General features: G+C 43.0%; 1 protein-coding gene across 1 annotated transcript in view; it reads right to left on the bottom strand.

Moving 5' to 3' along the window:
• The window catches only part of myt1la (myelin transcription factor 1-like, a), a 78,200-nt gene that overhangs the window by 19,337 nt on the left and 44,130 nt on the right, over nucleotides 1-14,733 (bottom strand). Inside the window, exons 9-11 of the mRNA XM_053337457.1 lie at nucleotides 10,390-10,480; nucleotides 5,661-5,774; nucleotides 4,574-4,794 (exon numbers count right to left, since the gene is read on the bottom strand). Of these exons, the coding sequence (XP_053193432.1) occupies nucleotides 4,574-4,794; nucleotides 5,661-5,774; nucleotides 10,390-10,480 (426 nt within the window). The remainder of the gene's footprint in view (nucleotides 1-4,573; nucleotides 4,795-5,660; nucleotides 5,775-10,389; nucleotides 10,481-14,733) is intronic.

Consider the following 14,733-nt stretch of genomic DNA (forward strand, 5'->3'; position numbering starts at 1 on the left):
GCAGATGGAGGGAAGAATGGTAGAGAGAGAGAGAGAGAGGGAGAGAGAGAGAGATAGAGAGAGAGAAGGAGAGAGAGAGAGAGAGAGAAAGAGACAGAGAGAGAGACGGAGAGGGAGAGAGAGATAGAGAGACAGAGAGAGAGAGAGAGACGGAGAGAGAGAAAGAGACAGAGAGAAAGACAGAGAGAGAGGGAGAGAGAGGGAGAGAGAGAGAGAGAGAAAGAGAGAGAGATAGATAGAGAGAGAAAGAGAGACAGAGAGAGAGAGAGAGAGAGAGGGAGAGAGGGAGAGAGGGAGAGAGAGAGGGAGAGAGAGAGAGACAGAGAGAGAGAGAGAGAGAGAGAGAGAGAGAGAGAGAGAGAGAGGAAGAGAAAGCAAGAGAGAGAAAGAGGGAGAGAGAGAGATGGAGGGAGAGAGAGGGAGAGAGACAGAGAGAGAGAGGGAGAGAGAGAGAGAGAGAGATGGAGAGACACAGAGAAAGGGAGAGAGAGAGAAAGAGAGAGAGAGAGAGAGAGAGTCGTGACGGAGAGGAGCGAGAGCAGACACCTCGTCTAAAAAACCTCTCTCCTGCCTGCGTCTCACTAATGGCTCCCAGCCAAAGGAACAGGGCTCGCCTCCATTATCTCTCTCTCCCTGTTTCACCATTCCTCCATCTGCACCTCCTCCCTCCCTCCCTCCCTCTCTCTCTCTCCCTCCCTCCCTCTCTCCCTCCCTCCCTCCCTCCCTCCCTCCCTCCCTCTCTCCATCCTCCGTGCTCTTAGCTTGGCATTTCCATAACTCTGCTCTGCTTTCACTCTCCAGCCATGTGGAGGAGAGGCAGACAACACCGGCGATGTGACAAAGAGAATACACTGAGAGCTGAGCATGTGTGTGTGTGTGTGTGTGTGTGTGTGTGTGTGTGTGTGTGTGTGTGTGTGTGTGTGTGTCTGTGTGTGTGTGTGTGTGTGTGTGTGTGTGTGTGTTATCATTGCTTTTATCCCTGCAAGTACAAAATGTTCTCCCCAGAATAAGAAAAAGGAATAGCAACCCCCTCAAACTGGGATCATTTTGCAGGTTTTTCTTCCTTTTTATGTGAAAAAAGAAAAAATCTATTTATTTTATTATTATTTTTTGTCCTTCCTTCTACCTTCCTCCCTCCCTCCTTCCTTGTTTCCTCCCTCCAACCTTCCTTCCTTCCTCCCTTCCTTGCTTCTTTGCCACAGGTGGAGATTTTTTTAAAAAGAAGAGAAAAAAAAGAAATGGGTTAATGGGTTTCCTACATCCTTCCTTCTTTCCTTGCTTCCTCCCTTCCTTCCTCCCTCCCTCCTTCCTTCCTTGTTTCCTCCCTCCCTCCTACCTTCCTTGCTTCTTTCCTTTCCTTCTTTTCCTCATTCCTTCCTCCTTCTTTTCTTCTTCCTTCCTCCCTCCTTTCCTTCCTTCTTCCTCCCTTCCTTCCTTCCTTCCTTCCTTCCTTCTTCCTCCCTTCCTTCCTTTCCTTCTTTCCTCTGTCCTTCCTTCTACCTTCCTCCCTCACTCCTACCTTCCTTGCTTCTTTCCTTTCCTTCTTTTCTTCCTTCCTCCCTCCCTCCTTCCTTGTTTCCTCCCTCCCTCCTACCTTCCTTGCTTCTTTCCTTTCTTTCTTTTCCTCCTTCCTTCCTCCTTCTTTTCTTCTTCCTTCCTCCCTCCTTTCCTTCCTTCTTCCTCCCTTCCTTCCTCTGTCCTTCCTTCTACCTTCCTCCTTCCCTCCTTCCTTGCTTCTTTCCTTTCCTTCTTTTCCTCCTTCCTCCCTCCTTTCCTTTCTTCTTCCTTCCTTCCGTCTTTTCCTTCTTTCCTCTGCCTTCTACCTTCCTCCCTCCCTCCTTCCTTCTTCCTCCCTCCAACCTTCCTTCCTTCTTTCGTCTGTCCTTACTTCTACCTTCCTCTCTCCCTCCTTCCTTGTTTCCTCTCTCCAACCTTCCTTCCTTCTTTCCTCCACCCTTCCTTCATTTCCTTCCTCCATTCCTTGCTTCTTTCCTTTCCTTCTTTTCCTCCTTCTTTGCCACAGGTGGAGATTTTTTTTAAAAAAAAGAAGAAATAAAAGAAATGGGTTAAAGACTGAGCGTAACACTTTTTTGTCTTCCGATAAATGATGACATGTCTGCTTCTTCTTCTTCTTCTCTTTTTTTTTTTTTACACTTCCTCTCACTTGTTAAAATTCCACTATTGTACCAGAAGGCAGCATCTTTGTGTTTCTGCTACCTGCTGTGACATATTTCTTTCCCCCAGGAGGCCAAAAAAAAAAAAAGAGGGAAATAGAAATAATAGTGACATAAACAATCTGTTCCTGTAGGTATGAAGACGTTCATTCATAAAGTTTAAAGCTGCTTTTATTCAGTAACTCGTCAAATTGACCCTATCTCTTTTGACTCCTTTCTTCCTTTCTTCCTTCCTCCCTTCCTTTCTTCCTTCCTCCCTCCCTTCTGTCCTTCCTTCCTTTCTTCCTTCCCTCCATCTTTTTAATGATCTGGCCCACTTTTCTTCCTTCCTCCCTTCCGTCCATCCTTCCTTCCTTCCTCCCTCCCTTCGTCCCTCCCTCCCTCCCGTCCGTCCGTCCGTCCGTCCGTCCGTCCGTCCGTCCTTCCTTCCTTCCTTCCTTTCTTCCTTCCGTCCTTCCTTCCTTCCTTCGTTCCCCCCTCTCTCCCTCCCTCCCTTCCTTCCTTCCTTTCTTCCGTCCTTTCTTCCTTCCTCCCTTCCTTTCTTCCGTCCTTCCTTCCTTCCTTTCATCCTTCCTTTCATCCTTCCTCCCTCCCTTCCGTCCTTCCTTCCTTCTTCCCTTCCTTCCTCCATTCCGTCCTTCCTTCCTCCCTTTCTTCCTTCTGTCCTTCATTCCTTCCTTTCTTCCTTCCTCCCTTCCTTCCTTCCTTCCTTGCTTCCTTCCTTCCTTGCTTCCTTCCTTCACTCCATCTTTTTAATGATCTGGCCCACTTTTCTTCCATCTGTCCTTCCTCCCTTTCTTCTGTCCGTCCTTCCTTCCGTCCTTCCTCCCTTCCTTTCTTCCGTCCTTCCTTCCTTCTTCCCTTCCTTTCTTCCTTTCTTCCTTCCTCCCTCCCTTCCGTCCTTCCTTCCTTCCTTCCCTCCATCTTTTTAATGATCTGGCCCACTTTTCTTCCATCTGTCCTTCCTCCCTTTCTTCCTTCCATCCTTCCTTCTTTCCTCCCTCCCTCCATATCTCCCTCCTTCATTCCTTCCTTCCTTCCTTCCCTCCATCTTTTTAATGATCCGGCCCACATGAGATTAAATTGGTCTGTATGTGGCCCTTGAATGAAAATGAGTTTGACTCCTCTGAGCTAAAGGAAGCTAAAAAAGAATTGATTCATTGTTATTATAAAAGTATTGATTACAGCAGGGCTTCTACTAATGATCATTCTCACTATTGTTTAATCTGTTGATTCATTTCTCATTTATTTGATTAGTTTTTTTGTCTTTAAAATGTCAGAAAAGGGCGAAAAAGCTTAAGATGCTCAAATGTCAGTTTTTTATCATAGAAACGAGAGAAATATTCACATTTCAGAAACTGGAATCAAAGGAAGTGACTGTAATGATGAATCGATTATAAAAATATATGCAGATTAATTTTCTGTTGCTGACTAATCGTTATAGCTCTTGATTAGATCAGAGCCGCTTTCTCTAACGTGACTTAAATGCAACATTTTTATCCTCCTGTTTTTATCTTTTTATTTTGCCTTGTGTTGCCTTGTCCTCGAGTCAAAGAAGGAAGGGAAAAGAAGAAAGGAAGGAAAGGAGGGAGGAAGGAAGAAGGAATGAAGGAAAGGAGGAAGGAAGGGAAGCTGAAGGAAGAAAAGGAGGAAAGAAGGAAAGGAGTTGGGAAGGAAGACGGAAGGAAGGAAAGGAGGAAGAAAGGAAGAAGGAAAGATGGAAAGGAGTAAGGAAGGGAGGAAGAAGGAAGGAAAGGAGGAAAGAAGGACAGGAGGGAGGAAAGATGGAAGGGAGGAAGAAGGAAGGAAGGAAAAGAAGAAGGAAGGAAATGAGGGAGGAAGGACAGAGGAAAGAAGGAAGGAAGGGAAGAAGGAAATGAAGGACGGATAGAGGAAAGAAGGAAGGAAGGGAGGAAGGAAATGAAGGAAACAAGGAAGGAAGGAGGGAGGGAGGAAGGAAGGAAGGAAGGAAATGAAGGTAGGACGGAGGAAAGAAGGAAGGAAGGTAGGAGGGAGGGAGGGAGGAAACAAGGAAGGAGGGAGAGAGGGAGGAAGGAAGGGTGGAAGGAAGAAGGATGGAAAGGAAGGAAGGAAGGAAGAAGAAAGGAAGGAGGGACGGAGGAAAGAAGGAAGGAAGGTACAGTAGGAGGGAGGGAGGAAGAAGGAAGGAAATGAGGGAGGAAGGAAGGAAGGAAAAAGGACGGACAGAGGAAAGAAGGAAGGAAGGAATGAAGGAAGGAAATGAAGGTAGGACGGAGGAAAGAAGGAAGGAAGGAGGGAGGAAAAAGGAAGGACAGAGGAAAGAAGGAAGGAAGGAAAGAAGGAAGGAAGGACAGAGGAAAGAAGGAAAGATGGAAAGGAAGGAAGGAAGGAGTGATGAGTGCGTTTGTTTTCCTTACCGTCGTATCCCTTGGGGGAGGTGTCCCGTCCGTGGTGGGTCTTGTTGGTCAGGCCTCTCTTAGCGTAGCCGGCGTGCTGGCCGTCGTAGCCGCTGTAGTCGTAGCTGGTCTTGGAGTATTTCTCCAGCTCCTTGGCCAGGTTGGACCGCGGCGTGCTGGTGGGAACGTTGTTCTTGTAGCCGCACTGAGGGATCTCAAGCTGCTTCACGAAACACATCGGCCTGAAAGGTAACCAGAGGCAAAAGGTTGACTGGGTTTGTGTATCTGGGGTGGGGGGGGGGGGGGGATTTTACTGCACCATTCGGCATCCCTGATTTAAGGCAAATACAGTTCCTTCCTTCCTTCCTCTTTTCCTCTTTACTCATTTCCTTCCTTCCTTTCTTCTTCCTTCTTTCCTCTGTCCTTCCTTCTTCCTTCCTTCCTTCCTTTCCTTCTTTCCTTCCTTCATCCTCCCTTCCTTCCTCCTTTCCTTCCTTCCTTCTTTCCTCCGTCCTTCCTTTATTTCTTTCCTCCCTTCCTTGCTTCTTTCCTTTCCTTCTTTTCCTCCTTACTCATTTCCTTCCTTCCTTCCTTTCTTTCTTTTCCTCCTTTACTTCCTTCTTCCTCCTTTCCTTCTTTCCTGCCTTCATCCTCCCTTCCTTGCTTCTTTCCTTTCCTTCTTTTCCTCCTTACTCATTTCGTTCCTTCCTTCCTTTCCTTCTTTTCCTCCTTTACTTCCTTCTTCCTCCTTTCCTTCTTTCCTCCTTTCCTTCTTTCCTGCCTTCACCCTCCCTTCCTTCCTCCTTTCCTTCCTTCTTCCTCCTTCATTTCCTTCTTTCCTCCTTCCTCCTTTCCTTGTTCCCTCATTTCCTTCCTTCTTCCTCCCTTCCTTCCTCCTTTCCTTCCTCCCTTCCTTCCCCCTTTCCTTCCTTCCTTCTTTCTCCCTTCCTTCCTTGACTCGAGGACAACAGGAGGGTTAAAGATATAATTAAGTTAATTTCTGCTTTTTTTTTATCATGGTGATGTATTAATCAACGTTGCAGATGTATAAGTTGGATGTCGATGTTATTTAATTGACGGCCGCTCAGAGGGGGGGGGGGGGCGTTACCTGAGAACCCGATCTGACGTCTGATTGGTCTTAGTGCCGGGGGATTCGATCGTGTGGCTCTTCTCGTGGACCTTCGCCATCTTCTCTGCGGCGGCGATGGGGCAGCCGGACAGACTGGAAGAAGTGGGGGAGGGGAGGGAGGGAGGGGGGGAGGGGGGAAAGTACATAGCCAGGTTACACACTGTACACACACACACACACACACACACACACACACACACACACACACACAGCATCTGGCCCTGAATGAAGAGTGGATCAGCTGTCAGTAACTACGGTTACCCACAGAATGAATTATGGATTTACAGTGGCCTATTTTATGATGACTGGTTTACTGGTTTACTGACTGATGGTTTAACTGGTTTACTGACTGATGGTTTAACTGGTTTACTGACTGATGGTTTACTGGTTTACTGACTGATGGTTTAACTGGTTTACTGACTGATGGTTTACTGGTTTACTGACTGATGGTTTAACTGGTTTACTGACTGATGGTTTAACTGGTTTACTGACTGATGGTTTAACTGGTTTACTGGTTTACTGACTGATGGTTTAACTGGTTTACTGACTGATGGTTTAACTGGTTTACTGACTACCTGACTGGTTCACAGGCTGGGTTTGACTGGTTTACTGGTTTACTGACCGATGGTTTAACTGGTTTGACTGGTTTACCCGCTGGGGGTTTGACTGGTTTACTAACTGACTGCCTTTTAAAGACTTTAACTGGTTTACTGATTAACTTACAGGCTGCTGGTTTAACTGGTTTACTGACTGATGGTTTAACTGGTTTACGGACTACCTGACTGGTTCACACGCTGGGGGTTTGACTGGTTTACTAACTGATGGTTTAACTGGTTTACTGACTGATGGTTTAACTGGTTTACTGACTGAGGGTCTGACTGGTTTAATATGTAACTGGGCAACTGGTTTACCAACGACTTTTTAAAGACAGATTGTTTAATAAGTGATGGACTGACTGGTTTACTGGTTTACTGGTTGGTTACCTGACTGGTTTAAACGAGGGGTTTGACTGGTTTACGAACTGACTACCTTTTAAAGACAGATGGTTTAACTGGTTTACTGGTTAACTCATAGGCTGAGGGTTTCACTGATTTAATGAGTGATGGACTGACTGGTTTACTGGTTTACTGGTTGGCTACCTGACTGGTTTAAACAAGGGGTTTGACTGGTTTACTGACTGACTGACTTTTAAAGACAAATGGTTTAACTGGTTAAATGACTAACTGACTGGTTTACATCCTGATGGTTTGACTAACTGGTAAAGAGATTGGACGTTTGACTGGTTTACTGACTGACTGGTTTACCAACTGATCCACTTTTAAAGACTGCTGGTGTATCTTGTTTACTGGTTTACTCACATGTTGATGGTCTGACTGGTTTACTGGCTGACTAACTGGGTTGTGAGTCTGACTGCTTTATAACTGACTGGTTTTCTTGTTCTCTGACTGACTGGTTCCTCACTGGCTTACTGGTTCAGTGACTTTGTAATGACTGCTTACTAACTGATATACTGCCTTTATGACTGGTTTACAGACTGGTGGTTTGACTGGTTTGTTGACTTTAATGGTTTGATTGACTGAATTTACTGACTGATTACTTTATAAATGAACATGATTACTGACCACTGACATATCCAGCACTGGGTTTACTGGTTTTACTGGTTTACTGGTTTAGATGCTATGAAGTCTCTCTCACATCAACACTCTTTTCTCCAGTGACTCTGAAGTGTTTGTAATCTTGCTCTTCACGAAACACTTCCATTTAACAAAAGTGTCGCTTCACACAATCTCTAAATGTTTATAAAATTAATTTGTGTTGTTTAGTTTTGGCCGTTACTTCCTGCTGTTGCTTTGTCCACTGGTTTTATATATATCACTTCCTGTTGTGCTCAGCTTTGTGCATCGACGGGGTTTGAGCCTAAAATATAACATATATAGAAAAAGCTGAAAAAGTGGACAGAGAGGGGTAAAAATACCAGCTGCAGGGATTTAATCTGTATCTGAATTACTAAAAAAAAGTCAGTGTAGATTTGACGGATGGTTATTTGTGAGTATGAGTTGTTGACATCTTGTTCCTGGTGATAAGAGTAGAAGTAGAAAGAAAGACTAAAAACGAGCTTCCTGTTCTTCTGTCTGTAACTCTGAGATATCTCTAATTACTTCAAACACACAGGAACGAAATACTGTTATCGACACACAAGCAGCACACACACACATTTAAAGGATGATTGGACTGTCTAAAAAATGTGTGACAGATCAGCATAGTGACTGCTGCTGCTGCTGCTGGTTCAGCTATGAAGGCGTTTCCATGGCGACTGCCAGACATGAAAGCTATGTGAGCTGGAAGCTAACAGTAGCTATAGCTAGCTAGCAATTGCTTTGTTTCCTCTCCCAACGGAGCTGTGCTACATAACACACCCTGCGGCCACGTCTGAGTGTGTGTGTGTGTGTGTGTGTGTGTGTGTGTGTGAGTGTGAGTGTGTGAGTGTGTTTGTGTGTGTGTGTGTGTGAGTGTGTGTGTGTGCTTCTCTGTCTGCCGGCGCACGTGTGCTGCTGTCTGTGAGCTAATTTGTAAGTGTCTGTCTGTGAGTGTGTGTGCGTGTTTGTGTGTGTGTGTGCGTGCGTGTTTGTGTGTGTGTGTGTGTGTGTGTGTGTGTGTGCGAATGTGTTCCTGCAAAATTGTGTGCATGCAAGAGTGTGTGTGTAGGTCTGTTATCTCAGGCTGTGTGAGAGAATGAGTGTGAATCCTAATCACTTTACATAATTCAAAAATATGCATGTTCCTGTTTGTGTGTGTGTGTGTGTGTGTGTGTGTGCGTGCATGTGTGTGTATGTGTGTGTGTATTTCTCTGCTCTGTCTGTTAAACAGCTGAACTGCTGATGTGACGCAGACACATTTTCAGCTCAAACATGCCAAAATTTTAATTTAAATCCTTTCCCCCCACATGCATCTAAATCCTGAAACTGTTCCAGCAGTTTTTGCAGCATTTATGGAGGTAAAAAAAAAAACAACAAGCAGAAGTTTCTAAGAAAGAAGAAGATGTTTGTTTTTCAGGATCTCCTAAAGAAAATCTCTGTAAATCTTTTGCTGAAGAAACAAGGATCTTATATATGATTTAATTTATTTTTTTGATGCATCATTTTGGGCATGAGTCAGATTTAAGTCGCAGTGCAGTGAAGATAATACAGTTGAATCTGAAGTTTCTGGTGAAATATCAAAAACAAAAACAATGAAAAATAAAAAAAAATTGCTCGTCTGCCGTCTTGAAAGACTTCTTTTGAAATGCGTCTCAATTCCCTCAAAAACACAATAAACAGCTACGAGAGAGAAATGTTCAAACGTTGAGAGTTTAAACCTGGAAAACCTGCATGAATCAAACTCTCCTTTAATGACTCCACTCAGATTTTACCCCCCGAAAAAAAAAAGAGTTAAAAACCCTCTCAGTGATGTTTCATTTTAAATGGAAAGCTCCACATTTCTCTTTTCTTCACTAATGTTTAGAAGTTGAGAGGCGAGTCATGTCAGATCATCCCACGAAGTCAACTTGAGTCAACTTTCAGTATTTAAAAAACAAATGTACATAAGTGAACATGATGCCTCTGGAGATGTGGCTACCAGCCAACACTCAACTACAGCACACTGGGGAAGTGAAGCTTTACTTCAGTAATCAGCTTCATCTCAAAACTTCTTCCATAAACTAACAAACGCTCTCAGTGTTTCTGCTGTTATGTGATTTAATTACTAAATAAATGTAAATGTGTAATTATTCTATAGTGATAATGAAAATGTTGATGATTATAAAGGAGGTTTCATCTGAAGTCAGACCTTTAAGATTTTACTCAGGAGGGTTTTTCCTCATTTTTTAATATCTAACATGTTACTTAATATATATATAGCTGTTTTTAATTCTTTAAAATCAATATATTTTTTATATTTAGTAAATAAATCATGATTTATTTGGAGCACACATGGGCTTAACCTTCGTATCGTCCTCCCGGGTCAAATTGACCCCGTCTGTTTTTACTGCTCCTACCTTCCTTCCTGACTAATGGTTTAAGGGAGAAAGGAAGAAGGAAGGAAAAGAGGAAGGAGGAAGGAAAGGAAGGATAAAGGAAGGAAGGGAAGAAGGAAGGGGGGAAGAAAGAAGTGAAGGAGGAAGGAAAGGAGGGATGAAGGAAGGAAGTAAGGGAGGAAGAAGGAAGGAAAGGAGGAAAGGAGGAAGGAAGGGAGGAAGAAAGAAAGACGGAAGGAAAGGAGGGAGGAATGAAGGAAAAGAGGGGGTGAGGAAGGAAGGGAGGAGGGAAGGAAGGAAGGAAGGAAGGAAGAAGGAAGGAAAGGGGGGGTGAGGAAGGAATAGAGGAAGGAAGGAAGGAAGGAAAGAAAAACAGAGGAAAGAGGGAAGGGAGGAAGGAAAGGAAGGAAGGAAGGAAAGAAAGAGAGAAGGAAGGAGGAAGGAAGGAACAGTCAAAACAGACGGGGTCAATTTGACCCGGGAGGACGACAGGAAGGTTAATGAGAACACTAAACAGCTGAAGAAGTCATCAAATGTAATAAACTACATGACTTTAATTGAGTAATTGAAATAGTTACATTTTAAATAAAGTAACTAGTAATCTGTAATCTCTCTCTCACATGTCGGAGGTGTTATAAATATATAAATAAATATAAATGCAGCTGTTAGCGGCCCGGCTCGAGACCGCTCACTCACCTGCGATGAGAGTTCCTGTTGCTATTGACATGACCGCGTCCAGAACAGCCAGGAGTAGGGCACTTTAAAACATTTTCATACATGGCAAGGACTTTGACAGACAGGAAAGGTGAGAAAGACAGCGGAGGGTTAGGAGGAGACAGGAGTTCACCGGGCGTCTCAGCTACGACGGTTAGAGGCATGCTCACACATTACAAGACAGACAGCGGCGTGACTCACACACAGAAATAAATAAAATGACAGGAAATGAGCACGAGAGATATTCAGAGGAGAGGATTGAGTGTGTCGACAGCAGGAAGTAAACTGAGATTTTCACTTTAAAAGCATTTTAAAAGTTGCTTGGTTGGTTTTGATTTTAGATAAAAGAAAATATGATCTCTCTTTTTTGAACTTCCTGTCGTCCTCCCGGGTTAAATTGACCTCGTCTGTTTTGACTGTTCCTTCCCTCCTTCCTTCCTCCCTTGCTTGTTTCCTTCCTTTCTCCCTTCATTCCTCCATTCCTTCCTTCCCTCCTCCCTTCCTTCCTTCCTTCCTTCCTCCCTCCCTCCTTCTCTCTTTCTTTCCTTCCTTCCTCCCTCCTTTCCTTCTTCCTTCCTTCCTTCCTCCATCCCTCTTTCTTCCCTCCTTCTCTCTTTCTTTCCTCCCTTCCTTCTTTCCTCCCTTCCTTTCTTCCTTTCTTCCTTCCTTCCTTCCTCCCTCCCTTCATTCCCCCATCCCTCTTTCCTCCCTCCTTCTGTCTTTCTTTCCTCCCCTACCTTCCTCCCTCCCTTCTTTCCTACCTTCCTCCCTCCCTTCTTTCCTACCTTCCTCCTTTCCTTTCTCTCTCACTTCTTCTCTCTTTCTTCCCTCCTTTTCTTTCCTCCCTCCCTTCCTCCCTCCTGCTCTTTCTTTTCTCCCCTCCTTCTTTCCTCCCTTCCTTCCTTCCTCCCTCCCTCCTTTCCTTCCTTCTTCTTTCTTTCCCTCCCTCCTTCTTCCTTCCTTCCTTCCTCCCTCCCTCCCTCCCTCCCTCCTTTCCTTCCTTCTTCTTCCATTCCATCCTTCCATCCTTCCTTCCTTCCTTGCCTGGAGGACAACAGGAGGGTTAATCACACCTTTACCCGTCTGTTTTCTACAATGCCTCCTCTCTCTCTCTCTCTCCTCTCTCCTGCGTGTAATCCTTTCCTGCTGAGGGAATCACAATTCTTTATTTGCATTTTGATCACTGTGCTCATTTCATGAAATTTCATGAGACGAGGGCGTACTGGAAGCTAAAGTTTGTCATGCACAGTTAAAAAATCTACTTCACAGATGGAAGAAAAAGGAACATGTGGGAAGATAAACATATGGTGGATTATGATTTTTGGATGGTGATGACTAAATATTGTGTTTGAGTTAAGTTTATCTGTTTATATGTTATGTTAATTTACAGTATAATGTGAATATATTTAAAAGTTTACATGCACTTCCTTTATATTATGCACATGTATATTTTCCATATTTTCCTGTTATTGCATATCCTGTTTAATGTTGTATATTTTAGTGTATATGTTTTTATGTCACATGCACTCCAAACATGCCAAAATGCATAAATTTTGTCAAAATATTTCTATTGTTTAAAATCCAACTTCAATAAAAACTCTGGATTAATTAGGTTTAAGGTTTGTTTTCTAAAATTGTGAAACGTCATTTAAACGTTAGGAAAACTTTTGCTTTATTACCATAAACTCAATCATAGTTTTTTTTACTTTCATTTTTACAAGTTATGAGACTCTAAAATTGTCACTGTGAGTCTAAAAAAACACATAACTTGGTTATTTTTAGTTATATTTGTAATATTTATTCATTTGTATTCTGTTTTACTTAAAATTAGATTGTAGATGTCCTCGAGTCAAGGAAGGAAGGAAGGAAGGGAAGAAGAAGGAAGGAAAGGAGGGAAGAAGAAGGAAGGAAAGGAGGGAGGAACGATGGAAGGGAAGAAGAAGGAAGGAAAGGAGGAAGGAAGGAAGGAAGGAAGGAAGGAAGGAAGGAAGGAAGGAAGGAAGGAGGGAGGAAGGAAAGGAGGGAGGAAAGAAGGAGGGGAGAGGGGTGCGGGGGAAGAAAGAGAAGGAGGGAGGAAGGAAGGGAGGAAAGAGAGAGGAAGGAAAAAAAGAGAGAAGGAGGGAGGGAGAAAGGAAAAGAGGAAAGGAGGAATGAAGGGAGGGAGGAAGGAAGGGAGGAAGGAAGGAAGGAAGGAAGGAACAGTCAAAACAGACGGGGTCAATTTGACCCGGGAGGACGACAGGAAGGTTAAATTTATCTGTTTATTTGTATTTATTCATCATTTTATTTTCTTCTATTTTCCAACCTAATATTGATTTTTGGACACCATTATGGATAAAATAAAGATTGATTAATAATAATAATAATAATAATCTTACAGCTTAGTATCAGCAAAGCCGAGACTGCCACATTAAGATGAATTCAGTTTATTTAATTTAAAGTCACATAAAACCTGTGAGTTTAGTGATTAAAGCATGTTGGGATGTTCGGAGGTGTTCTCATGCAGGTGAGTTTTTACAGCCAGCAGGTGAATTAAACTGAATCATCATGCTGTTCAACATCAAGCAACACAGATACAAAAAACAAAAAAACAAAAACAAAAAACCAATAGACGTCAAGCAAGCGTGATAATGATGAGGAGGAAGAAAAAAAGAAAGTAAAGGAAGACACGGAAAGTAAAGCAAATAAATAAAAAAAAACCACCAACCCTCTCTCTCTGGTGCCACAGTAAACATAAGACCAACTTTTAACAGCTTAGCAGAAACAGCAAAATGTTCACTTCAACACTTCAGTACTTTCACTACAGTATACTACAGATACTAAAAAAAAAGGTCAAGATTAACTTAAGGAAGTGAAACTATAGGCTAGGTAAAAATCATAGTAGTAGTTTTCCTCTCTTTAATTCAGCTCCTCCTCCAATGATGATGTCATAACTACCAGTCATTCTAAATGATGTCATAACTGCCAGTCATTCTAAATGATGTCATAACTGCCAGTCATTCTAAATATCTTAATTCTAAATGATGTCATAGCTCAGCAGGTTTTAGCTCCGCCTCCTTTAACCAAGTCAAACCCACTTTTTTTAATTATTATTTTTTTTATATCTCTATAAAACACTTCCAACACGCCAAAATGACACAGATGTAGAGTCATGCAGGACAGATGCACGATGGTGGACGGCTAACATGCCCAACATTGTCCAACTTTCACTGCCACACAATCCATCCGACAAGTCGTCTGAAGTCAGAGTTCATTCTTTTAACCTTCCTGTCGTCCTCCCGGGTCAAATTGACCCCGTCTGTTTTGACTGTTGCTTATTTCCTTCCTTCTTTTGTTTCCTCCTTTCCTTCCTTCTTTTCTTTCCTCCCTTCCTTCCTCCCTCCTTTCCGTCCTTCCTCCCTTCTTTCCTTCCTTCTTCCTCTCTCCTTTCCCTCCTTCCTCCCTTCTTTCCTTCCTTCTTCCTCTCTCCTTTCCCTCCTTCCTTCCTTCTTCCCTCCCTCTTTTCCCCCCTTCCTTCCTTCTTCCCTCCCTTCTTTCCTTCCTTCTTCCTCTCTCCTTTCCCTCCTTCCTTCCTTCTTCCCTCCCTCCTTTCCTTCCTTCTTCCTCCCTTCCATCCTTCCTTCCTCCCTCTTTTCCTTCCTTCTTCCTCCTTTCCTTCCTTCGTCCCTCCTTTCCTTTCTTCCTTCCTTCCTCCCTCCTTTTCTTCCTCCTTTCCTTCCTTTCCTCCCTCCTTTCCTTCCTTCTTCCTCCCTTCCTCCCTCCCCTCCTTCCTTCCTTGACTCGAGGACAACAGGAGGGTTAAATATTTAATTCTTCTCGATTAAAGAGAGAATTATCTGGATTTGTAGAGTTTTCTGTGACATTATCAAGTTAAAGTAAGAATTTAAGAGTTATATACTTTAAATTAATGGCAGACATGACATGTGATAATAAATTACAACATTGTGGTTTACAAGTTGCTAATTCTTTCCAAATACTGCCAGATCAGGTAATAAAAGATTCATTATTACGTCTTCAGAGCTGCAGATTTTACACAGAGGCAGAAATAATCTTATTGCCATGACGGGAAGAATGTCTTGGGGAGCGTTCACACTCATTAAACTGCAAATAAACACAGTTCGGCTCCTTTTAATTAGCTAAATTGACTAATTTGGAGTTATTATTATTATTTCATTTTAATTTTCCCAGCAGTGGTGGTTTTAGCAGATATTTTGGTGAGACTTCTTTTCACCAAATGAGAAATATAATAGTTGAAAATATCGCCAACTAGAAACTACATTTAGCGAACTGATGTGAAAAGTGAAAAGTTTTTATCATTACAAAATA

Source organism: Scomber japonicus, chromosome 17 (genome assembly GCF_027409825.1).
Source record: "Scomber japonicus isolate fScoJap1 chromosome 17, fScoJap1.pri, whole genome shotgun sequence".
NCBI lineage: Eukaryota > Metazoa > Chordata > Actinopteri > Scombriformes > Scombridae > Scomber > Scomber japonicus.